This window comes from Cavia porcellus, unplaced genomic scaffold (genome assembly GCF_034190915.1).
Source record: "Cavia porcellus strain 051 isolate PalLab524CR breed Dunkin Hartley unplaced genomic scaffold, mCavPor4.1 scaffold_16, whole genome shotgun sequence".
Taxonomy (NCBI): Eukaryota; Metazoa; Chordata; class Mammalia; order Rodentia; family Caviidae; genus Cavia; species Cavia porcellus.
The window spans coordinates 41225211-41252653 of record NW_026947499.1 but is presented as its reverse complement, the minus strand read 5'-3'; the positions used below and the strand labels follow the sequence as shown (position 1 = coordinate 41252653).

The 27443-nt window shown below is 42.5% G+C and overlaps 1 protein-coding gene across 3 annotated transcripts in view; it reads right to left on the bottom strand.

The window, feature by feature from the left end:
- Positions 1-27443, bottom strand: part of Clec16a (C-type lectin domain containing 16A) — a 216670-nt gene that overhangs the window by 142518 nt on the left and 46709 nt on the right. For 2 of the 3 annotated variants that reach the window (XM_063226539.1, XM_005007494.4), the window contains exons 10-11: positions 17675-17906; positions 1625-1757 (exon numbers count right to left, since the gene is read on the bottom strand). In XM_063226539.1, coding sequence (XP_063082609.1) covers positions 1625-1757; positions 17675-17906 — 365 coding nt within the window. The remainder of the gene's footprint in view (positions 1-1624; positions 1758-17674; positions 17907-27443) is intronic. The other variant, XM_005007496.4, reaches the window with a different exon arrangement.

Below are 27443 nucleotides of genomic sequence, written 5' to 3'. Positions count from 1 at the left end.
AGAATAGGAAAAATAGGGACTGGGGAGTTAGCTCAGCGGCATAAGTACCTGCCTTGCAAGCAGGCAGTTGTGAGTTCGATCCCCGGTACCAAAAAAAAATGAAAAATAGACAAAAAAAATTTTTAAAAAAGAATAGGAAAAATAGAGATATTTTTCTTTTTAGCAAAGCTACAGTACTACTGTATCGTGCAAAACATGTTTCATTGATTGTTTCCATCCATATATTAGATACAAAGAAACTGAAGATATCATCATAGTATTCACTTAAAAGCAGCAGCTAATAATCTAGTAAGCAGATACACCTGCATTTGCAAAGCATCTTGCACTGCTAATTGTGGTTTTTACCGATTATTTGTATTCCAGTGCTGTGACAGGTACCTAAAGGTTATCCCTACTTTCTGCGCTTAGAAAAACTTCCTGAATTTTCAGAGCTTCAGGAGTTATATGTTTTGTTGTTGTTACACAAAAATCAAAAAGGTCTTTATAGGTTATAAAACTAACAGCCCACATCATTCACAGTCCAACGTTTTTATTCGATACAAACTGTAAATGGCTCTTTTGCACATCTGATGAAAATTAATCCCCGCTATTAGATACTTGAAACATCTGCCAAGAAAAAAGACAAACAAGATGTGGAGACAAAACAGTAGTGGGCTTCAGCTGGGTGTGGTAGTGTGTGCCTGTAATCCCAGCACTCTGAGAGGCTAAGGCAGCAAAATCATGGGTTTGAGCCCAGCATGGATAAGTTAGCAATTTGGCGAGACCCTCAAAATTTAAAAAAGGGCTGGGGACAGCACAAAAGTGATAGCTTCAATTCCCAGTATGACAAAAATGAATGAATGAATGAATGAATGGAATTAATGGGCTTCAACTCTTCACTTTCAGTTGGATTAGTAAGTAAAATGGCAGGGGGTCAACCCTAGTTCAGAAAATGAATGAGTCATTAGGTGCAAAAGGAATCAGCTGGGGCCTGTGCAGTGCAATCACCCTGTAATGCAGAAGCCTTAACAGTTCACCGGACAGTTTGGGAACTATCCCCTTTTGGAAGGGTGGCACCAGAGTACAGTTCAGGAGATGTGTGTGCCCCAGTGGAAAAGATGCAGCTTCACAGGCCATCACTGAAATGACTCATCAGCCCAACGCCAAAGGCAGACAGCTGCAATAGAACATGCTAACTGAGCCCTAAGTGCAGACTTACAGATAGTAGCGCAGTCCTATAGATAGAAGGCAGTGAATGAACAAGACAGGGAAATCTAAGCCAGACTCCAGTGGGGATCTCCCCAGAGCAGTTAGGGCAAGGTATGGCCCACAGCATTTAGGTGGGGCCCAGCTGCAACGTGTTCCAGCTGGGTGATATCCTGTGCCAACTATTCTCTTTCCAAGGGGCAAGCACTCATGAAGCTATGTCCCCATTCCTCTTGAGAGGAGCTGCTGTGCCTCTGGGTGGCCAGAAGCTAGAGAAGTCTGGGGGGCGAAGGGAAAGAGCATGGTCTGGTTGAGACAGAAGAGGCCATCTGGAAGGGACAAACAAGCACTCAACCTTGCTGAGCCCTATTCCTCCTCTGTGAGGCCGAGGGCCACCCAGCAGCACCAGCAAGCTCAGCAGGGCCATGGGACTGACTACCTGCTCCACTGCAGGTTCTCAGAGCATGTGGCAGCGGCACTCTTCTCCTCATCCGTAGTGTTCTGTTCCTGCACAGAGGTGTTGGCGGCCAACTCTGAGAGCTTGCTGCGCTCCATGATCACCATCTCAATCTCTGAAATCAAACACAGACACTGGATGAGCTCAGACAGCTTTATGAACCTTGACCTATCAACATACTCACACTTCAAAATAAGTATATGTACATTGTTAAGAAATCAAGCAAACGGTCAACACTGGGGACCTTAACACCAGAAATATGTTGGCGAGCAAATGAGACAGGGCCAGACAGCTTATCGTTGAAAACAGAGCCACACACCTTCACTGGAAGAAATGTAGCCTCTTTAATATGTGGTGCTGGAAAAACTGGCCTTCCACATGCCAGATTAAAACTAGACCTGTATCTTTTGCCTTACATGAAATCAAAATTGAATTGGTCAAAGATCTAAATATTAAAATAGAAACATTAAATCTGCTGGTAGAACTCTTGAAGATATTGGTACAGATAAAGATTTTATGAACAAAACCCTGATTACACATGAACTATCACAAAGTATCAACAATTGGGATCACAACATATTAAAAAGCCTTTGCACAGCAAGAGAAACCACCAACAGAGTGAAGAGATAGCCCACAATGTGGGAAAACATTTTTGCCAGCTATCCTTCAGACAAAGGACTACTATGTAGAATATATAAAGAACTCAAAAAAATCAGACACTCAAATTTAAAGATCCAATCCAAAAATGGGCATCTGAAATGAACAGACACCTATCAGATGAGGAAATAGAAATGGCAAATAAAATACAAAAAATGTTCAACACCACTGATCATTTGAAAGATACAAATTAAAACAATGATAAGATTCCCTCTCACCTCAGAAAGAATGGCTATTATCAAGAAACTAACCAGTACCAAATGCTAGAGGCTGTGGGGGAAAAGGAACCCTTCTCCACTGTTAATGGGAGTGCAGACTGGTGCAATCACTGGGGAAATCAGTATGGAGATTGTTCAAGAAAACTAAAATCCAGCTATTCCCCTTCTTGGTATTTTCCCAAAAGAACTCAAAGCATTATACCACAGCAATATACGTACACCCACGTTTACAATGACACAGTTTGTAATAGCTAAAACTTGGAAACACCCAAATGCCCAGGAATGGATGGATGAATAAAGATGTGGGTTGTTTTTTTTTTTTTTTTATAAATACAATGTACTACTACTCTGCGATTGAGAAGGATAAGCTTTCTAGCTAAGTGGATGCAACTAGAGACACACTCTTGTCAAATAAATCAGATATGCATGTGTAAATATTGCAGTTTCTTTGGTATGAGAAACCAAAAGTGTAAATAAGGATCAAAAAGTCTAATATATATTGAGAACTGGTATAAAAAATGCTTAAATGAGAAGGGGGACAAGGAAGGAGAGAAAAGAAGAGTTAAGAAAAAAACAGAAAAATGGAAACAAAGGGTTTTTAAATAAAGAGCAGCAGAGGGGCTGGAGGAAGGGAAGGGGAATGGGAAAAAAAGAAGCAAGATACACCACGCACAGGTACAAATTTCCTATGATGAATGTTATCACTATGAATATCTAAAACATACCAATAAAAAAAGACTGGATCAGAATCCCTCTACTCAGCCTGGCAATGCCAAAAAACATGGCCCTGATTTTGATGACATGACACAAATTGTAATCATTTATTTTATTTTGTGATTTTAAAGAATTATTTTGCTTTATTGATACCATATTTTCTTCTCAAAGGACTTCAGATAGCTTGGAAAGCAGAATATATAGTTAAAAAGACATAACCAAATTCACTGAAAGTATTTTTGAAGTTGTTTACACTTTAGAAAGAACACCAACTCAGGGGCTGGGGATTTAGCATAAGCGCCTGCTTTGCAAGCAGGCAGTTGTGAGTTCGATGCTTGGTACTGATAAAAACGAAAAAAGACAAAAAACAAAACACAACAAAAACAAAAACAAAAAAATCAACTCACATCTTTTGGAAGGGGCAAGACCAAGGGAGTTCTGTAACCTTACCCGCTACTCTGAGTAAGTAAGAACAACTCACAGCAACCAACTTTATGTACATTCTTATTTTCAGAAAAAGTTAGGAAACACCAAAGGAAAACAGCTAGAATTAAAAATGGAGAGCTGTGTTTCTAAGTGCCCTTGTTATGAGGTCCCTGCCATGTGGATGAGAACTTGCTCAATCAGCCCGTGGAATTCAGGCTTCTGGTTACGACTCTCATCTTTGAGAGACATACTGGAGGAGAAACAGAGAAGATGGTCTCATCCTTCCTTAGGGTCCACCATGGCCTCCCTTGCAGTTTGCCCAGCACCTGCACAAGGGCCTCCTGACTGGCCTCTTGTTTCTTTCTTGCTCCTTTCTTTATTTTCCACACAAACCCAAGTGATTTTAAGTGGAAATTAGCTCATGTCACCCTTCTGTTCAAAACTCTCAACGCCTTCCCATCATAGCCAGGATGAAATGCCAACACTGTCCCATTGCTCAAGGCCGCACACAACCTGGCCCCTATCCATCTCTGACCTCACCTCTTGGTTCTCTGATCCTTGCTATCTCCTCACATTCTGGCTGTGCTGGGCTTTTCAATGATACTCAATACCCCAAGATCTTTACACAGACATTCCCACTGTCTGGAAGGCTCTCTGCCCTGGTCTTCCCTACCCAAGTGTGACACAATCCGTCCTCCAAGGCTGAGCTCAAGTGTCACCTCCCTGAAGACATCTTGAATGACCTACCTAATTTTTCTTTATCTCTTTTTATTCATTTAGTTTTTTTTTTGTTGTTGTTGTTGGATATACACATTGCTATGTAGCCCAGGCTGACCTTGAACCTCCTCCTACCTTAACTTCCAGAATGCTAGGCTTACGGGCATGGTCTTTACTTCTTTTTAAGTGATTATTACTAAATTGCATGCTTTGTTCAGATTTCATTCTTTCTCAATGTTCTTTTTCTGTTCCAGGATCCCATGTTACACTGTCATCATGCTTAGGACCCTCCAGGCTGTGGCAGGTTCTCACACTTTCCTTGATTTTGATCATCTTCACAGTCTGAGTTTTAGTCAGAGATTTTGTAGAGTCCCTTACCCTGGGTTGATCTGATTTTTTCTGACACCAGCACTGAGGTTGTGAGCCTATCCTTTCAGGGATCATTTCTATAGTTGATTACTGCTTGTGTAGAATGTAAGACTGGGGTTCTGGGTGCTAGGAAAAGACCACAGAGTGGAAATAACCTTCATATCACATCATATACAGGGTACATACTATCAATATAACTGATAACTGTCACTGTTCATCTTTAGTGCTTGGCCAAGCCACTGTCCACTGGGCTTCCTACTGCAAAGTCACTTTTCCTCTTCCTTCGGGCCTGCTCTGTGGGAGGAAGTCACTAAGCACACATCACATCCAAAGAAAGGAGAGTTGTGCTCTAAACTACACAAATGACTTGAAATTATTCTATACAGGAGATTCATCCTCTCTCCTCTTCCTTGATTTTACTTTACAATATTTATAACTACCTGGATTTTACATTCTCAATGGTTTTGCTTGTTTAATGTTAGCCTCCCCTCACTAGACTATGGGATTCCAAAGAGTAGCTAGCTGTCTTCTTCTTCCTGCATCTCTACTGCTTACTATAGCACCTGGCAGAGAGCAGATGAACAACAAGTATCTCTTGAATGGGCACGTGGTAATGTATCCCAGCGCAGGAGGTTCTGGCAGTAGGCAGGGCTGGCACTGAATCCAGGTAGCTGGACACAGCAGGTAGCTTGCAGCCCAACACAGTCTGCAATCAATGTGTACAAAGTCTCTTATCAGGGAACATACTCTCTCCTGCCACTCTCTCCAGGCTCTGTTAGTACAACTGTGCTTGCAGCCAACCTGACATGAACAGTGCACCCCACACAGGTCCATATGGGAATAGGACATCTGGGAGGTTTACTCTTAGGAGCCCCCTGATCTCGCAATCTCAAATCAATGCTATGGATCAGTGGCTCTTGTCACACAGATGAGAGCCCACAGGTGACTCTGAAGTGGTCTCTGGACAAAGTTCTGTTTTTATAGCTTTGTATTTAATGGGCCCTAGAAGAAAACTCTAACTGTATGGAGAGACTTTTGTGTATATTAGTACTTAGAATGAAGCTAAATTTAAGAAAACTCAAACTAAAACTACAACTAAAACTAAAACAAACAAAAACCCAAGTGAGTCAATTAAAGGAGTCCGGAGCAAACAGTGCAGGGGATACAAGGGCACTGCAGAGCACGGAGGTAGTGCGACTGTGTTTAGGAGCAGTGCTCTTTTTCCATGTGTGTTCATTCACACCGGCCTCATCCAGGTACCCAGCCTCCTCCCTGCAGCCCCACGTTCTCCAGAGTGGGGTACAGACACTTCAGTGGGAGTGCAAGATGGCTTTTTAAAAAAACTATTCTCATCTTTAAAATACCTATTTTTCTTGTTTTATAGTACACATAACATTAACACATTATTATAAATGTGCATAATTTATAATAAATAAGTGTACACACATTCTTGGGACACAGAGACTTAAATTTTGTATATACTTGTTTGTATTCGTTGATAAAACATGTCATAAAAAGATATGTGAAGCCTACCTAGCAACATTATGACACTAGTCCTCTTGATCTCTAGTGTCTGGCCTTGGCCTCTGCCCAGTGACCACGGCCCACTTCCATCCCTGCCTGGCTGACATGGTAGGGATTCAGCTCTAGGACTCCCCCAGATCACGGAGCCAAGTCCCTGATCTGGAATCCAAGCCTGCCATGATGTGGCTGTCCTCTTTCCAGCTTTTTAATTTCCCTGGACACCACCAGATTCTGGAGCCAAAGAGAAGTTATAGGTAGTCCAGTTCAGTGCTCAGCAAACATTTTTTAACCAGCTCCATCTATTTTTATTATTGTTATTGGTAATGTTAGTACAGTGCTGGGGATGAAACTTAGGACCTTGCACATGCTAGGCAAGTATTCTACAACTTAGCCACATTCTTAGCCATCATTATTACCCTGAATGGTAGTTAGGCAAGTGAGAGCAGGGTTACTCTGGTACAGGCTGGTGGACAGCAAATGTCCCTTCCTACAGAGTCCCTCAAGTATGCCACAGAGGCTTCTTTCTGAAATTCTGGTACTTCACAAAATGATGCCAAGAAACCACTGTTTTTGTCCAGTCTTAGGCATTGTATCTAAGTAAACAACAACCCAGAGATACAGTGGCTGTTAACATGGCTAGAAACATAGCAGCAAAAGCCAGGATGGCTCCTGGCCCCCTACCCATAGAAACATAGCAGTGAAAGTCATGCTAGTCTTTATCAGCTCATTCCATATCCTGATATAGGGTCAGGCCAGCAAGAGCTTCTGCACAGAGAGAGGTTTCTAAACCTTGGCTGTGTCATCCCAGTGTCCCAGCTGCATGGCCCTCTACCCCCAACCCACCTCACTTACTTCTCATCTAGCAGGCATGGTAATGGAATGAGCTGTCTTACTTGGATTAATTTTCCAGATGAATGGAGATCAGTTCTTCAAATATCAACACAGATTTCCCCCTGCCTTCTTTTGAATAATTTTATTCAGGCAACTCTTTCAGGACTGGTTCTTACCTAGGGTCTGCCAACTCGTTAAAACTGTATGTAAATGCTGCCTGGGTATAGAACTGTGGTGGATAATAGGTTTTTGGGAAAAGGAACTCTAGATTCTTACTACTCAGAAATTGACTCTATAGCCATTATTAAAGAGGATGCTAGCCAAGTGTGGTGGCATGTGGTCACAGCATGCTGGGAGCTGAGGCAGGAGGAGTGTAACTTAGCAAGACCATATCTCAAAATAAAAAATAAAAAAAAGAGCTGAAGCAGTTCCATCTCCAGTACCACATAAAAACAAACAAACAAAAAAAGGAAGCTGTGATTTTTCATGATTTGGCTGACAGTGAATCCCTTTTCTACATCACACCAGAACATGTGTCATTGTTCTGTGCTTGGCTCCTAATTCCAATAACACTTCTATCCATCTCAGTGCAGCTTTCCTCCCAGGGTGCAGGGTGCACACACCACACTGCTGTCACCAAGGAAAACACCTCAGAGGACTCATGTGGACTCATGTGGACACCGATTTCCACTGCTGGTCAATGAGCCCAAGTGTCAGGCTCTGTAGATAGAACCTCAGGGGGGCTCTGTCTGAACCTCAATATATGGTAAGTCTCTGTCTTCCCACCAAGCAGGTTTCTATCTTGGAGAATGCGGGACTGCAGCAGTAATTTGGTCTTGTTTTTCTTAAGCTTCAGGCATCTGCTCGCCTCTATGATTTTGGTCAAGTGTGTTACCTGTGCTACTACTATGTAGTCATTTTATTTGAACAATCTTACCATTCTTCCACTCAAATCAGTTTAAAAGGAAAGTTGAATCACTATTATAACCTTTGACCTAGCAATCTCACTTAGAGGAATTTGCCTGGAAGATACACCACCAACAATATGAAAACACACATGAACAGGTTTTCATTGCACTATTGTTTGTAATTCCAAAACACTGGAAACTCCCTAAATGTCCAAGCATGAGAGAATGGTTGAATAAACTGGTATAAACATAAAATGCAGCTATAAAAGTGAATAAAGAAGAGCTCCACAAACATGTACGGAGCAACTTCCGGAGTTACTGCTAAACTAAAAGAGCAAAGTGCTCCAAAGTATATATAGTATGCTACCTGTGTACAAGGAAAAGGGGCAAAGAAAACACACATAAGCCTATTTAGTCGTACAAAAGGAAGTATAGGAAAGATATTCCAGAAAAGGAGGAGATGAAGTAAGATGGAAGGCGTATAGGAGAAAGGATGTGTCTTTCAACATGACTTTTTCAAGTTCAGAGTGTTAATACCTCATATATTTAAAAAAGGAAATTGAAGGCTGGAAGGCTTAGTATTGGAGCACTTACCTACCATACATAAGGACCTGGGTTCAATCCTAGTGTCATATAAAAGGAAACTGCATCAGTAAGAGCGGGAGGTTAAAAAAGACATATATTTATTTAAAATGAGTACCATGCCTACCCTGAAGAGGGAAAGGAAGGAATCACGGGCCAATCCAAGCAGCTTATGGATATTAATACTTGAAAACATACCCTCCGTTTTGGGACGGGTGAACTGCTGGAGTGGGAAAAGGAAAATGATAGTAAACAAGTCCTCAACTTTTTATTCACTAAGCAATAAATATGAGTGAAGCAATTCTGAAGCTTTTTTGGCTGTATTACAGGACCAAGCAAATAAGGGTGTTGATGGGTGGGTGTGGTGTTGGACGCCTGTAATTTCAGAGGGAGGAGGATCATCATGTGCTCAAGGCAAGTCTAGGCTACAGAATGAGTTCAAGGCCAGCCCGAACTACATAACAAGAAAGTGTCACAAAAAGTGAAAAAAATACAAGAAAAGAAAAGAAAAAGAAAAGAGAAGTGATGCAATGCAGTGCAATGTGATGGTTTACAGAGAGCCAAGGGTCTTAATGTGGAAGAAAACATGTATATATAAATTTGGAATGGGAAAAGGTAAGAGAGAACCCTGTGAAAATTGGTTGGAATGGAAAGCACTGGTAGGAGTTCAAAGTTTTTAAAAATATGTATATGTGCAAGCATGTTTTTATGAATTTGTATACATGTAAAAACATGTATGCTTTTACACACACACACACACACACGTATTTGCTTTCAAACTCTCTCAACTGAAAGGAACTAAAAGACATTCCAAGAGCAATGAGAACATTTACTGCTTACACCTTGTCTGTAAAACTATTTTTCACTGAAAAGAACCAAAGCTTTGCAAAGCAAAAGTTAATTCCAGGTATAGGCAGAAGAGGTACAAGGCGAACAAAGAATGCCAGTAAATGTAAGGACCTGGTCAAACAAGTGATGGGGGCTTATCACAAGGACACAGTAGCTACCCTGAAAGGACTACTATGGGATAACTGGAGTACCAAAATAATTAAATACAATAGTGAAAAAAAGAAAGCATTAAAAATTTTTGATCTATGCTAATAAGAAATAAATGTGGAAAAGAAAGGATCTTGCATAATAGTTGAGTTCTAAAAAGAGTAGATTATCCACTAGAAAGTCATCACTGTGTGACCACCATGATAAAGAGTAGATGGGACAAGAATTACCAACAAGTGCCAAATTCAAGCAGAAATTTTAAAGAGGTTCATCATCTCAAAATGTCTCCCTGGGAACTACTTATTAGTTGTAAAGAAAAGAAAAAAAAGAAATTATATAGTAGAGAAACTGAACAAAACTTTAACCAGGTGACCAAAATGAGTATCATCCAAAGGGGACAGAAGGGCATCAAATGCCTCCAAACAAAAATCACGTGTGCCATATTCCAGCCAAAATATAGAACTTGAGTCTAATATGAGGACACATTGGGAAAAAATAAAGACTATTTCATTACAATATTCTTGCTTGGGTCAGCAAAGTCAGTGGCTCATTGGTAAAGCATGTGCTTGGCAAATCTGAGATCCTGGGTTCGGTTCCATTCTCAGCACCAAAAGCAAACAAAAAAGTTACTACAGAAAGAAAGGCTATGATGATATTCCAGAATAATGGAGACTAAAGACACGACAACTGAAGATACTACCCAAACCTGGATCTGATCTTGTACCTGATGGGAAAATACGGAATAAAAGGCATTATGAGGCCAGCCATACAACTGGAACAAGGACAGTAGGGAAGTACTATGGAGTTGATGACTACTATGGTTAAGATGGAGAACACCTTGCTCTTTGCAAATGTACACTGAAGCTTTAAAAGGAGGAAAGGGACACGATGGATGCAACTTATTCTTCAAAGACACACAGAGTGTGAAGGTGGAATGGTAAGAACACAAATAAAGCAAACAGCATAAAGCAGTAAAAGGTTAAACTGGAGAAAGTGTAAATGGCATTTTTTATATTTGCTTTCACAATTTCCTGTAAATTTAAAATTATTTCCAAACTAAAAGTCTGAAAAATTATGTTAAGCATAAACCCCATATAAACAGAGAGCCACTGTAAAAATATATATGATAAATAAAGGCTGTTATACGAATTTAAAAAGGGAAGTTTGCAAACATCCAAGAGGCCAGGCCCACTTCTGGCCCAATGTGGTAAGAGCTGAAGAGGCACTGCTCCTGCCACCATCTCTCAGCACCTGCCCCCTTCCAGGCCTAAGGTGCCAGGCTCCTGGGAAAGCAAGGGAGAGGTGTGGTTGAGTCCCAGCTGAGCCAAGAAGGGCTCATGCTCTACTCGTCTCTTGGCTGCTTTACCTGAAGAAAAGGGTCGTGGTTTGCCTCCAAAAAGAGAGCACAATGTGTGTACTCAACTTGCCTTTCTCCCAGACACACAATGACACAAGCTGGCAGTTTCCAAGTACGGCAAAGCTGAAAAGATTGCCATAAGAAACTATAAAGACAGCAGAAGACAGAAGGGGTTGCACTGTTTGATTCTGGGGAAAAGATGTTGCACAAAAGTGCATCAGAGCAGTCATTTGAACAATGAACGGTCATTTGGTGGCATGATAAAGGCAAGCACTACCCTGGACAGCAGGAGAACAACACAACACATTTGAAGGGGAAATTGTTTTGAATGTGCTATGAATGTAGGTAGAGTGGACACTGTTCCTAGAAATATACTAAGAGAACATGAACCTTCAAAGAAGAAAAGAGAAGAATCCCCAAGCCAGAAGAAGGTGATGAGGAGGAAGAGAAGATGAAGCAGGAGTGTGCTCTTGACAGCCTATCAGCACAGCAAAGTAGCACAAGCCAAATCTGAAGAGCAACACAAGGAGAAGCCCAGGCCTTGGCGCCCTTCTGCAGTGGATGACTCAAGACATCCAAGGGCAGGGAAAAGCATATAACTCAGTGATGAAGAAGGACTCAGTTATCTAAATTATTTTATTATACAAATATCGTTAAAAAGCTTTAAGTTCAAAGTCTAGTTGGAGACTAAAGATTAGTTTTGGAATTTGACTTAAGAATACATACAACATTATTTTTTCTACAATAAAATTAATGGAAAGTTCAAAATAATGTTAAAGTATCATGTTTCTGTTGTGTTTTAGCACAGTCTAGACTGGGCATCCCTAATTCAAAAATCCAAAACCCAAAATGTTCCTATAGCCATGACAATTTAAGTGAAAAATTATATACTATGAAACTTACTTTCATGTGAACATTATTTAAAATATGGTATAAAATTATCTTCAGGCTATGTGTATAAGCTGTACATGAAACATAAGCAAATTTCATGTTTAAACTTGGGTACTCTCCCCACAATAACTCATTATTCTAAATATTTAAGGTATTTGTATTCAAAATCAGGAAAAATCTGAACTGAAACAATTTTGGCCCCATGCATTTAGGCTAAGGGATCCTGAGCCTGTACTAAATCAGTAACAAATCCTAAACCTGTAACAAATCAAGATTTGTTAGTAACAATCTTGAAAACAACTAATTTTAGTAAAAATAAAAATTAGTACTATCAGTAATATTGGAGTCATCTTATAAAATACAGATATTAAAGTCACTTATTTCAAAAGTTCACTACAAATGCTTTATTCATGTCTAATTGGTTTACATGAAGACTTCTGAAATAAATTTAATCATTAAATTGGAAACTTCATAAAGATTAAGAAATAGCTGAGGATTCAGCGGCATAAGCACCTGCCTGGAAAGTGTGAGGTTGTGAGTTCAATCCCCAGTGCCCCCCAAAAAAAAATTTTAAGAAACAGAATGACATAATGTTAATAGCTGTTAATGAGATTTTCAAGAGAATTTTAATTTTAAATATGAATGTTGTCATCTTACTACTTTTAGCTTTATTCCAATATAGATAAGCAGTAAATATGCATAAAGTTAAGTAGCTCTCAAGGCTTACAGCAAACATAGCAGTTATTTGTCTGTCCTGCTTACAACAGCAAATTCTATATTCCAGAAGCAGTGACTTAAAACTTCCCAGATGCTTGTTTTCATACATATAGACATAGCGTTAAATAAAACATTTATGTTTCTGTCAATTTATTATGGGATAAAGAAGGAGTTTTCAATCTCTTATGCTCTTTTCTACCTTTTCCCAACTTCTCAATGGGGCAATGTTAAATTCAAGTTCTCTGTTTATTTTATGATCAAGTAATGATTCTTATTTCATGTATCATTATATTCCTTTATATTTATGAATAAATCTTCCTACATCTTCAGCAGATGGTGGTATGGGAATGAGATTATAGAATCTTTGATTTTCTATTTTGTATATTTTTGAATTTTTTGAGTGGTTTGTAAGAACAAGCATATAATCGTTTACTAAAATCAATAAAAAATTTCCACTTTAAAAATAAACAAAAACAAGACAGTACAAGATAGATTGTTTAGTTTCACCTAGATAAGACCCTAGAGTAGTCAAATTCATACAAACAGAAAGCAGAATGGTGGCTGCAATGGGGTGGAGGCAAGAGGAATTGGTGTTTCATAGACATAAAGTCTCAGTTTTGCAAACAGCTCTGTTAGAGGGTGGTGATAAGGGATGCATGCCAATGGGAATACACTTAACACCATCGAACTGTATACTTAAAATGGTTAATATGGTAGGTTTTATGTTACGTGCACATATTTGATCATGATTAAGAAACAAAGACTAGTGAAGTCCCATCTCTCATTATCCAAGTAGTGGCTAGGTTGAGGGGAGGCACTGCAAGCCCAGAGAGGCCTGAAGACCTTCAGGGCCCTCAGAAATTAACTTCTGTCTCTCGGTATGATTACTCTGGCCACATCCTTGAGCTTCTCCAGTCCTCTGACACTGATTTTTCAAATAACAGCCGCAATTCATCAACTTGCTGGGACGATATACATTCTAATTTGATTAATATCTGGTAAATGAAGTGCTTTTCAGGGAAATGACAGGTATGACCTCCCAATAATCTTTGACTTCACAAATTCAAGGATTTTTTCAGTTGTCCTCTGTGTTCTATATTCCAGAAATCACAGCAAGACAGACAATGAAAGAAGGGAAGGGAAGAATAAGGCCTTCAAAAGCAGGTTAAGGGAAAGGAAGAAAGTGCTGCCCCTTACCTAGGAAATAAGAGCAGAACCGCACATAACTGGCTCCCTTCAGAACACAGTTTCAAGGAAGAAATAGCCCTGACAATGAGAAATTGGGAGCTGCCCTTCCCTCACTCTCTTAATATCTTCTACTAAACAGCAGGAGATTGAATTGTGCATGGCTTTCTGGGAAGTTGCTCAGCGCATTTGTTCTCACTCACCTTCTGCCCTCCTCCGTATTCTGGTTAAACCTACTTAAAAAGGTAGCAGCCTATGTGTCCACACGGTGGGGAAGGCCTGCCAAGCCTTCTCCTCGTTCTCTTTCTACTACATTTACCCCACTTTTAGTTAAAGAAACAAACAATGAAGTGGACCTTGCAGAACTCACTGGGGCCCAAGCACAGAGTCCACCCACCCAGGCTCAAGTCCCCTTTCGGTTCCTCACCCTGCCCTTCACTTTGGCCAGAGCTCAAGTGTCATGTGTTACGTTCCATGAGCTAAATGCTGCAGCACAGATGTTCTCACTATGACAACCTGAGCGCTGGACATGAGGAAGTCCCTCTACAAGTGGAGAAGTGCAGAGAGGTGATCCTTTGCCTAGAGTCACACAGCTCCTCAGGGACAGGGCAGGGATTCAGACCCAACTTTCTAACATTCAGTCCTTGGCCCACTCATTCAGAACACTGCTAGGCTTTGCAGGCCAGGGTCTATGTCACTCTACTAGAGACTTGAAAACAAAAATAAAAACAAAAGAAAAGGCAAAACTGGGGGTCCAAATTCCACAGGATCCCTCAATCCTGGCTGACCTGGGAGGTTAAGTCAATCCTGTTACCTGCATCTCACCTCCTTGCTGTAACTCCAAGAAAGAGCAGGCTCTGAAGGTCAGGCTGTGCAGTGAATGCCTACTTTTTCTATAGGCAAGAAATAAAAGTCAAGCCCCATTGTGCAAACGAGGAACTTGAGTGATTCAATCTCTTGTCTCAAGTCTGCTTATTAAGTTACTGCTCTAAGTAAATCCAAAAAGAGACAGATGTCCTTTCAGACTAAAGAGTGAGCTAAGAAATGAGCATACACCCTGGGATGTTTGGCTTCGTGGACAGAGAGAACACTTCTTTGGCTAGAGAGACTAAGACATTCCTCTTTCTTTTAATATTCAATTTCTGCTAATTTAGAGCCCTGTGATTTCTGGTTTGAAAATGAGTCACCCATTACTTGGGGCCTGAGGTAAAGCAAATTCTCTGCCAACTGGGGACAGAAGTGGATGGATGGGGGGTGCACACTCATTTCACACAACTTCCTTGTCTGGCCTTAAATGTGGAGGAGGTGTGAGTTTTGGGTATGATGTTTGAGAATTAATGCCACATGCAAATATGGTCATGGCAAGTTGTGCCTTGTGACCACATGCCCTTTTTACTCCTGTATTTACTACTAGAACAGGGGTGGCAGAGATGAGGGATTAGCACCAGCACTTCGTTACTGAGTCACCTGTGCCTGTCTGCCGTAACTCAACTACCTCCTAGATCCAGAGATGATGCAAAAATCTTGCTAGGGTTAAAACCAATGTGGAAGTGAAAATAGGCCATGTGTCCACCTTGACTCAGGAAGAGAGAAGAGAGTCAAGACAAGTGGGGAGCATCCAGAATACAGGGGAGCTTTTTGGTGGTGGGAGACCCTGCTGCTTCTGCTGGCCCAGCATCTATGCCCCTTGCCTCTGATATTTGCCCCTCACAGTTCACTAAAGGAGCTACTGTAGGGTAGACACATGACCCAGGCCTGGCCAACTGGGCCACAGCAACCCTCTGCACTGTTGCCCTTTGGTTTGCTATGTGAGTGAGGTAATGTGCCTGACACCGTTTTGAGCTACAGCAATTAACAGCTGTAGGGCTTTGTTCAACACCAGACTCAAATGAAGCACATTATACCTACCATCTGCAACCTCAAACGTGAGAATAACTGAGATCACATATACAATTCAGAAAGTTCCAGAATACCAGTGCTATTGCCCAGCATAGCAGGTCTGCGGAAGCTGAGTTTATTTATCATGAGCTGAGTGGGAAGACAAAAAGCCCATCAAATTTTGAAATGATGAATGTGCTCAAGAAATTAGGGAGGCACCAAAATGTCTGAAGGTCACTGACAGCTACACTTGCCCAAGCTCTGAAGTCAGCACCAGCTGCTCAAACAAAGCCTCTGGAGAAATTTCCGGGCCCTGTTTGGCATAATCTGGCCTGAAAAACCAGGCTAGTGAAAGGTCCTTGCCTTCCCCCTGCACAAGGCAGGGGGGCTCGGCATCATCCAACCCCACTGGTCTGAGTGGCAATGGCGGCCTTGATGAGCTGGCTTGTGGTCCCCAGGGTCTAGGACTGGACCGCCAGGCTAACTGATTATACTTTGGGGACTGAGCCTGTCTTGTTCATACCACTGTTAGTCACAGTTGAGGTTTGACTAGAGTCCTTAAAAGGACTGGAACAAAAGCAGCAGTATCTTTCCAAGACGAAACTGATAAGAACACAGTGTACAAAACGAGATGAAGCTGTCCACTTTTCCTCAGCGTGGCTATATAATGGCTAAACCTAAGGTTTCAACAGATGACTTTCTTCCAAGGTAACACAGAAAACAAAAATAACTTAAATAACCAAATACACATGACTTACTTACCTTGTGTTTATCCCTTAACCTCCCCACCAAAGTGATACTTGTGGGTGAAGGCTTCCCAGGCCAAAAAGAATTCCTAAACCAAAATGCTTATTGTGCATTTTGAACAGAAATAAAAGCAGACTAGAGATCTCAGCCTTAGACACAGGCTCGAATGACACCATGGCAATATTCTGGTTACATTTACTGACACGCAGTTGTGGCATTCATGGACAACTGCAAAAAAAAATGGGATGTACAAAAGCAAGCTCCATATCACTGCTCCAGGGAGTGGCTCTGTACTACAGCCCCAGATACCTTGGACTAGGAAATCATATAGTCCCAGGTGATGGGACTGGGGAGCGCTGGCTCCAGAGTGGCCACTGCTGGGTAAGGGCCCAAGGGCTGGATGGGGTAGTGCCCCCCCCCCCAACCACCACAGCTGGGCTAGTGAGTAGACGCTACATCCATCTCAGGAGATGTGACTAGATCTTCCCTCCAGGAAACAGAGCCCCACTTCCACTAAGCTGGGTCCAGATTATCACTCCCCCTCATCAACCCAGTGTCTGGGGCTGTAGCCAGAGGTCCCATCTGCAGTGGCTGTGAGCCTGGTCCATGACATGAACAACTGGCTGATTCAAATGAGGCTAACCCCGGAGCAAAATGCTCCCCCATTCAGGGAGGTTTTGCATCTATAAGAGAGGAGGGTGAAGAAAGCCAGATACATCATTCCTGACCCAGGTAAAGGAGGAAGGAAGGGCTCTGCTTACCAAGCGTATTATGTTCCACACACAAGTGTACCTCACTCCAAACAAAGGGACTCCTGAAAGCACCCCATGGAAGAGTATGAGGTATTACATTTGATTATGTGACTTCTAATACCTATAATCTATTAAAAGCACATAATTTCTTTAACCATGGGCTCCTCTTTCTTTCCACAGTGCAATGGACTCAAATCATAATCCCAAGTTATTGGGAATTAGAATGACAGCGATAATGATGAAGATGATGGTAGTAATAGTATTAGAGGCAACAAATATTTTATGCCATTTACCACGGGCCTGGTACTGTTCTGAGCAGGCTAGATTCATTATTTCACTTGGTTCCCTTAACAACAGTACCAAGTAGGTACTACCCTGAAGCCTTGCTCCAGGTCACGCATCCATCAAGGGTGGGACCAATTCTGAATCCGCTGAGACCTCTGAACAGTTGGACTGTCCAGAATGAGGTACACTGATGGGCATTAGGAATGAACAGAAGTAGGACAGAGGACAGGACAGCAGCCTTGCTGGCTGGTTAGGGTGTGGTTCCAGGGGACACTCACCTTCACTCTCCCCACTCGTCTTCACGCCTTTTGAACCACCCTCTGTACCTTTAGCCTTCTCGGCGTCTTCCTGGGCATCCTCGGCAGGCCCTTTCTCCTCATCTTCTTCCTCCCCAACGTTTTTGTAGTTGGGTCTCTTTTGCACTCTCCTCTTGCCCTTGTGCTTGTTCATCTCAAGAGACCGCTCAAGCGTCTCGGTGGGTTTAATGAAGCACCGAATGCTAGGTTTGGCCTAAGGATTCCAAGAAAAGCAACAGATGAATTGCAATGCTAGAATCTCACTACATGCTAGCAAGCTGCCCAACAGTTTCTACCAAGGAAATTCATCTTCAAAGCAACAAACGCTGGTTCAGAGTTAAGACCATTACTAATATTATCATAAAATAACCAAAACAGTAATACCAGTCACCACTTATTGCTAAGTGAGAAATACTGTATTTCATTGGACCAGCTCTTTGTTCCCCAAACATTAGTTGGTTACATAGGAAAACTGCTTCTAGATGACGTTTCTATATACTTTGTATGTGGTACCTGCTTTTCTATGGGCTTTAACCATATTATCTCATTTAAACTCCACAGCAACCCCACAAGATAATACTCTTCTTAGAACAAGGAAGTCAAAATTCAGAGGCACTGAATGAGCTGTCTGATATTCCACAGCCAGGAGATGACAGAGCCTAGACTCCAACCCACACATCATCTGTATAATCTGTATCTCAACTAAAATACATTGATATTATTACTAACTCTTAAATTCATTTTAAAAGAAACCACATATCACTCCAGGAAAAGGAACACCAGAGTGCCTTGCTATTATAAAAATAAATAACAGAAAAGGCAAGATGTTCTGGACACAGGCAAATGCTGGATGTTATGGCTTAGATCTAAAATGTCCCCGAAATTCTCACATGTTCAGAAGTGGGGCTTTTGAAAGGAGGGCGGGTCATGGGGATGCACTGTTCTCATTGATGGATTAAGACACTGATGGGTTCATGCTGAATGTGCATGACCTAAAGGCTGTATTCTTGTCCCTGGCTCCTCTCTTCCCTCTGTTTCCCAGCTACCACGTAGTGAGCAGCTGTCCTTCACCAGGGCCTTCCACAATGCTGCTTCTGCCTTGGAACCAGATCACCAGGTACTAAACCCAGTGGAACCTGAGCCAAAATAAAACTTCCTGCTTTTAAGTTACAAGTGTTAGCAATTTTATTCAAGTGATGGGAAAGTGACAAATACACTGAGTCTCCTCCCCTGAGTCTGGTAAGCATCAGGGATGGGACAGAGATCAGCTTGTTCCACGTAAGAAAGTTTCTCCCTGGAAAGGGCAGAGGCCTCAGTGAGAAATGAAAATGGCCCCTGTCACATGTGGCTCATATCCCACATTTCTGGATCTCAATCTTTCCAACAATCGGGATAAATGGAAATTATCAATCCATTTCAGGTTCAAGGAAATTAAGGACCAGAAGAATTAAGGGACTTGCTGAATGTCACTCAGCTACTGAGCTGCAGAGCAAGGATGTGAACTCCAAAAAGCAAGCCCTTCCTAAAATAACTGTTTCACCAAGCATGGAACTTAGACTAAGTTCCATGTTTAGCAGTTTTTAAAAAGTATACACATGCTCCCAGGTGTGCTGACATGTGCCTATAATCCCATGCCAAGGCACAAAATCATTTTGAGTTCACAAATTTGAGGCCAGCCTGGGCAATATAGTGAGACCTATCTAAAACAAAATTTATATACATGTATATATATATACACACACACGCATTGCAAACAAATCATGTCTAGAAAGGAACAAAGACAAAAGGAAATTGATTTGTTTGGGGCAGATTTTTGATTAAAATATTTGTCTCTTCCCAGACTCTACATAATGTTCAGACATCATTTTGTCATTAAAGAAAGTTTTAGAATAAACTTTTCCATTATCTTGATATGGATTGTCTATCTCATGAATCTACCCTAAAAAGCCACCATCTGTATTCTAGGGGTCACTGTACCTTGCCAATAAGTGGTATGTGCTCAAGGAACCCATTAATTTCAATTATGCTCAGAAGAAAATGCAATTGAGACTTAAATTAGCATCCAAATCCAAACATTCATTTTTATTTACCCGGTTTAGATTATTCAACCACAACAATGACAGATAAATTGAGACATGATGCCACTGTGCAGGAAACCCAGATAGTGTATTAGAAATGCCAACAGCCCAGAGCTTGGGGATGAGAGTATTCCAGCATATGCTACTTGACAGACAGCATCCATCAGAACCCACTCAAGGCACTGTACAGCTGTACACAGCCAGCAAGTCAGGGCCCCGAGACCAAGTGACTCACTTTCTCCCATCACTGCCCATCCCAGTGAATTAGAGCATGCCATACAGTGATCAAAGCTCTCAGACACAGAAAACCAAGACCAAATGCAGCAAAACATTGCCTTGCTAGAAGCTGTGAGCAGAAATCCACATATGCTGGGAGTGGTGGTGCACATGTGTAATCCCAGCACTTGGGAGGCTGAGGCAGGAGGATCACCATGAGTTCAGGACCAGCCTGGGCTACACAGTCAGTTCAAGGCCATCCTGAGCTATATAGCAAGACCTTGTCTCACAAAAACCAAGAAACAACAGAGAGAGAAAGAAAGACAGAGAGAGAGAGACAGAGAGAGAGAGAGAGAGAGAGGTGAAATCCACACAGGTACGTGCAGCTGCAGAAATCCTTCCCTAAATTCTTCACAGACTCAGATGATCAGAGCACCAGGCAGAGTGGAAACAAGCAAAACAAAAGCCTCAGAGCTTGGGTCAGCAAAGAGCAGCTGTCTCATCAGACTGCTTGTCTCAAAGATGGTCCTCTACCAGACCAAATGGAATCATGGAATCTGGGCATGGTGGCACATATCTATCTATAGTCTCTGCATAGCAAGGCTGAGGCTGGTGGAGGATCACTTGAGCTCAGGAGTTCTCAATCAGCCTAGGTAATAAAGTCATCCCCACCCCATGGAAGAATGAAGGAGACAGGGAGGGAGAGAGAGAAAGGAACAAAGAAGGGAAGGAAGGAAAAAAGGGAGGGAGGGAGGCATAATATTCCTTCAGGGCTGGAGTGTAATTCAGTGGTATAGCACTTTCCTAGGATGAACAAGAGCCTGGGTTTGATCCCCAGCACAAGAAAAGGAAAGAGGAGAGGAGAAGGTAAGAGAGACTAGGAGAGGGGAGGATTAGGGAGGGGAGGGGAGGGGAAAAGGGCAAAGAAGGGAAAGGAGAGGTGAGGGAGAGATCAAGAGAGAGATATCCTTCAGGGCATGATGAAAGAGTATCCAACATATGACACTTATTTTCCCATCATGCCTGCAACCAAAAAGAAAAACACAAAGGAAAAAAAATCCACTATAAGAATGAATTTAAGTCAGGCGGTGCATGCCTGTAATCCTACCATTCAGGAGGATCACTGTTTGAGGCTAGCCTGAGTTGTATAGTGAGTTCAAGGCCAGCCTGGTTTGCACAGCAAGATGCAAACAAACAAACAGGCCAGGTGTGGTGGTGCACATCTGTAATTCCAACATCGAGGAGGCTGAAGCAGGAGGAACGCCACAAGTTTGAGGCCAACCGGACTACACAGTAAATTTAGCGCCAGCCTGAACTACACAGTAACACCCTATCGCAAACAAACAATCAAAAAACCCCAACTAAACCCAAATGAACAAAAGAATGAAAAACAAACAAATGAATAAATTTAAGAAGTTGGGATCTGATTTTCTTGATCACTGAGTACCAGGGTAGAAGAGAGGAAACAAAGAAGGCATGTGGCATGGTGTACATGGACAGCATGCTTGATTTATTTTCACTTGATTGCTAATCATGTAAACGTATTAACTTTAAAAAAAACTCAAAGGTAAGTTGGACATTGGGCTTTTGGACAGTGTTGTTTCCTTTTTATTCTTTTATATTTCAAAAATGAATTTTCCCTTAATACTGACATCATCAAAATATTGGTCATCATAGAGAAGCTGGTAGAACTCAGCTGGGAAATGAGGGCAGAGACTCGCCACGACTCCTGCTCCTCCTGCCAGCAATCTTCCATTATGCTGACCATCGAGGATGTTCCAGAGATGCAGGGTCCTCACCTATCTCCTCCCCACTGTGTCCCCAGCACTCAGCCACAGGCCCAGGGAGAGCATGGCCCACCAGGCTGCTGCAGAGGTAAGTGCCCGGGCCATTCTGTATCCAAAGGGAAAGAGAGAACAATGGATAAAGGGAAAGAAAACGGAGAGGAGACAAAAGAGAACCAAACACTCCCAGGAGTTGAATCAAGGGAAGAGCAAGCTCAACGCAACTAGCCAGAAGTAGAGAAGCCCACAAGCCTACTCTACGGTCCAAACTCAGAAGACTTAGGTTTATCTTCTTGAAAAAAAAGTGGACAATGAATGCCCCTGAGGACTGGAGTCTGTAAACAAAGTCACCCTCTCTCAAACAGCAGAGGTTTGAGTTTCACCAAGGGCTCATCTCCCAGGGCCCCAAGTGAGGCTGCAGGAGGGCATGGAGGTATGGAGCCTCCTTGCTGATGGCGATGGTTCGTCAGGCACCTGCCTAGGAAACCCTGGGGCCCAGAACTCTGCAGCTGGAGTTTGGGCTAGTTTCTAGCATCAGAGCCAGCTCAAAGCTGCAACAGGATTTCAAAGGTGGCCCAAAGGCCTAATTCCTCCCTGAAGCACGTGCACTTCCTTCTTGTTAATGCTGCCTCCCCAGCCTGGCACTCCTCAACCTAAGGCTTTGGTTCTTGCTTTGGGGAAGGAGAATCAGCAGGAGTCAGTGATGACTGAGGCCTCTCAGAGAATGGAGGATCGACAGCAGGCTCTGCAAGGGTTGACGACAGGGATCAGGAGGGAGGATAATAACAAGCAAGGTATGGGTGCCTGGATGGAGGAGGTGAAGTAACACCAAGGACAAGACAAGGTCACACAGAATGTCCCCCGAGGTCTGGGTGTGTCAGCTCACAAAGTCCTGGGCACTGGCTGCATGTGAAAAGCAAGCTACAATCAATCAAGCAGTTAATCAGTGCTTCAGTTTATGGGTCAAAACATAGACACAGACGTACATCAAATGTTCTAGAGCTGACAGACATGTGCATACAAATACATACAGAAAGGTCCGAAAGGAGACGCAAACTGAAAACAAAGGTTCCCTATGAGGACAACACTGAGGTTTGGAGAACATTCACTTTCTCCACTGTGCATCAATATTAGGCAGCTGTTCTGCCGCAATGAGGTACCACCAGTACCATTTAAATGTAAACACACCTTTAAAGAATGTATTTAACCCCCTTGAACTGCACAGTGGTTAAGATGGCAACTTTGATATCATGCTTATCTTAATTAATTTTTTAAAAACCAAAACTTTAAAAATCACCTGTAGAAGTCAGAATGGTGGTTTCCCGGGGCTATAGACTGAGGAACAGCTATATGGGATACTAGAGAAGTTGTCCTCCTTGACCTAAATTATACACAAGTATAATTATATGTGCACAATCATCCAGTGGTGTACCTAAGGTTACTATAATTTTACTAGTTTACTACATGTATGTTAGGCCTCAACTTTAAAAAAGGGGGATAGAGGGTACTTAGCGCAGTAGTCCCATCTTTTTGGCACCAGAAACTGGTTTTGTGGAAGACAGTTTTTTCACGAATGGGGTGTATGGGGATAATTCAAGTATGTTACATTTATTTATATTATTTCATTGCAATATATTTGAATGTGAAATACAATTCACTATAAGAGAGTCATGAGTCACTATCAGTGAGAGTCATGAGCTTGTCTTCTTGCAACTAGAGAGTTTTCACTGAAACCAGGTTGTTAGGATACCGTAAGTATAAGCTGGCAGAGGTAAAGCAACAGGAGAGTTGAATTCTCTGGAGGCAAGTGGAGGGATGACTGACTCCTTCCTTGAGCAGCAGGTGCTAAGGTAAACACAGGAAGCCAGGGCCACCTCAGGGGGTCTCACAGTGGCTTCAAGATGAGTGAGACAAGGCTCACGCAGTAGTAACAGGGTTCGGGGAAGGAGTGGGACTAGGTTGGAGCTAGGACCAGGGGTGGGAGAAGTGTTGGATGGTTCACGAAGGAGGCGGTAACTGAGCTGAGTCTTAAATGTCAATAGGAGTGCACTAGGACAGTGAGGAAGAAGAGGTGCAGATGAAAGGTCAGCTCAGAGTCCCTGTGGGAGCCTGCCTGTTAGGTGAGTCCAGAAGTCTTCATGTTTTAGGCATGCTAAGATCCTGGTCACCCAGAGCCGGTATGCTTGGTGACAGCAGCGGTGAACTTGGACACCTGATGTCAGGCCAGCTTCCTGAGAAGTAGCAGTTGCACTTCTGGATGACTATCTGGATTTCCTAGGAAGTCTGGTGGTGGCATGGGTCAGCTATAGCCTTTCCAGCCAGCTACTGAAACATGTTGCTCACGGAGGTGTCCATGATGGTCACACTTCAGAAGACAGCTGGGGTGACCCTGCCTCAGCACCAGGTAGGTACAGTCCTTTCAGTGGGTTTTGTGGCATCTGCTCAGTGGTGCAGCTGGGAAGAAGGAAAGCAATGACCAGAAAGGGGATGGCATGTGAAAGAAACAGGCAGGTTTCCCTAGGAAGAATCTTGGTTAAGAACAGAAGGCAGGAGAAAGACACTGGTGCTGGAAAGGGCACAAAGGGTAAAGGAAGTGGCACGGTCCTGGGATTCTGTCTGGAAGTGAAGGAGCATGGCAGCACACAGCTAGAAAGCTCATTCAGGCTCTTCCAGGCCAAGCCCATCTGCTTTCCAAGGAAGCAACTGGAATACTCTTGTTGAAACAGCTCTGCCACAGGATTGGAGAAGGAAAAGGAAAAGATTTTCCTCTAAGAAGGCAGGCAGGTCATGGGACTAACAGAAACATGCACATGTCAGGGAGGACCTGGGCCCAACTCTCAGACCCACTTATGAGCCAAGGGCTCCTGACCAGATGAGATTCAGTTTCCTGTAAAACAGAGACAACAGTGGCTCCATCGCAGGTCCACACAAATTAAAAACAAAATCTTGCCTACAAAACTCCTCTTGGCACAGCAATACAAATACTCCATCAATCTCTTAGAAGAAAATGGAATAGTGGTCACTGGATACAGGAAGGGATGGGAAGAGGGGGACAAAGAGAAGTCAGAAAATGGGTCTCAAGATATGGACAGACAGGAGGAATCAGTTCTGATTTCCTGTAGCACAGTACTGTAACTGTAGTCAATAATAATTTATAATGTATTTCAAATATAACTAGATGAATCTAAATAAAGATGCTAACACATAAAAACAAGTGACCAAACTGGACGAGAACTAAATCAAATTCAGTGTTTAGGTTTAATGTTAACCTGACGGGGAAATCTGATTTGGTTCTTTTCCAATTTTATTTGCGACCAGAATCATGGAAAGAATTCACTTCGTGAACTGAGGTCACCACTGTATCTGGCGCCTGGCCTCCTCCTTTCTGGCTCTTTCCCTCTCGTTTTGCTTCCTGGCTGCCATAAAGTGATAGCTTACCTCTGCTACGCTTTCTGCCATCATGTTTCTGACTTGGAACCAGCCAGCTACAGACTAAAACCTCTACAACTGTAAGCAAAAATAAACATTTCCTCTTTTAGGTTGTATAAATGAGGCATTTGGTTACAGTCACAAAAAGATGATAATACAAGAGGATAAATGTTTGGGAAGACAGAAATGCTAATTAACCTGGTGTGGTTATCCATGTGCTTATGTATTAAAATGCCATATTATACCCAAAATATTTTTTAAATGCCAACTTAAGGCCTGGCACAAAAGGACACTCAATAAGTATGCATTTACTTCCAATCTCCTGGCAAATAGATCACCAGGCTGGAAAGATGGTAGGGGAGGAGCTAACTTTTAAAATACAATCACATTCTGTTTTAAAGTTGACTCTGCAGCTCATAACAAGTTCCTATTCACGGCCCTTTTAATTGTTGGTGGTTTTCCCCGAGATGCCTCTGGGCCACTGCCCAATCCCTAATCCCTTGTCTTTGGGGCTAGCATTGGTAAGGCATAGCGTACAAGGATAGCAAGAAATACATGAATTTGGGCCCCACCTACCCCAGCAGGTACCAGGTTTGAATCCTGGTTCTACTGCTCACCACCTTTTCCTCTGTGGCCTCAGTTTGCACATTCCTCAATGGGGACCACATTAGCCTCTCCTTCAAGGGCTACTGACAGGTACCAAGAGTTTGCTACACTGTCCAGGTAGTAACCACCATCACAAATACTCAATGAGCAGTTGAAGTGCCCAGGAGTACCCTGAGGACCTTACATAACTTGTCTGACTTTTTCTTCCAGCAATTGAACTGGGAAGAGAGCTCTCAGAATGAGAAATATGGCCAAAGTCAACCCCAACCCCAGTGGATTCAGGTGAGCCAGGATCTGAATCCAGGAAGTCTGACTCCAATATCACATGTGTGACCATTTTGCTATACTGTTCAATATTTATTCCCTTCCCCAGAACTTGCTGCACTGCCCAATCCTGGGTGAGGTCCCTAAAAGTCTGATGTAAACACTAAGCCTTGGCAAGGTTTGGGTGGCACACACCTGAAATCCCAGCTACCAGAGGGGCTATGGCAGAGGATTCCAAGCTCAAGGCCAGCCTGGACAACATTGTGAGATTCTGTCTCAAAAAAATAATTAAATTAAATTAAATTATAAAGTTGACAGCTAACACTTTAAAAAATAATAAACAAACAAAAAAGACTGAGTCATGCCCCTGTCACACTTATTGGAGAAGCAGGTAGCTCTGCAGAACAAAAATCTCTGTGACAGGATTTTTTTGTTGTTATTTTCTAGTTTTTTGACTTGTTCATCTGTTTGGTTTTTGGTGATGCTAGGGCAAATGCTCTACCACTGAGCTATGTCTCCAGAGCTCATTTCACACATTTACGTCATATTCTCAAAGACCAAAAGACTTCCTGGTTTCAATTCTTGACTCTGCCTATCACCAGTGGGGGATGACCGTGGACAAGATTTTTGGCCTGAGTAGTTCTTCCCTGTTCAGTTGTTTAAAGCTGAAGACAGACAAGGTATGTACGGTATTTAGAGAACCGCTAGGCTCTTTCAAATGCTCGCTGAGTACTCAGGATGGTGGTTACTATCTGGAAAGTGTTAACAAGTGAAAGTTAACCTCTTAGCGCCCCAAAAGGTCACAGTGGCCAATGTTTATAGCATCTGTAACCAGTGGCACTGTAACAGGTAGCTTTGCAACTGGCTGTGAAGTGTGGTGGGCTGACAACTATAGAAGAGTGAGCCTGTTCTCACTGCAGAAGAAGGAGACCGGCAAATAAACACCAGATGTAATAAGTGCCAGGCTGATGGATGGACACATCTGTTATGTGTCAAACCATAAGTAACATAGGAATGCTGAACTAAAGTCAAACACACATTCAGAATGCACACCTGCATCCAAATTTCATGAGAAAAATCAAACCCATCAAGTCGGGAACAAGGAGAGGTAACAAGCCACATCTATTAAAAGGAGCGCAAAGTTCTCCATCAATTGGCCATGTCACAAGAACATTCCATTGACTGGATATACTGCCGGCTTATAGAATTCCACAGTCTCCACTCAGCCCTCAAACTCCAAGATCACAAGTGACAGCAACACCGGGCTGAGATTTCTATTCAAGATGTGACTCTGGGTATATAGGAGGCCAATCTTGTCTTCCTCACCTTCTCCACCTAAGGTCATCTTCTCCAGCCCCCAAGGCCTTGTATCAT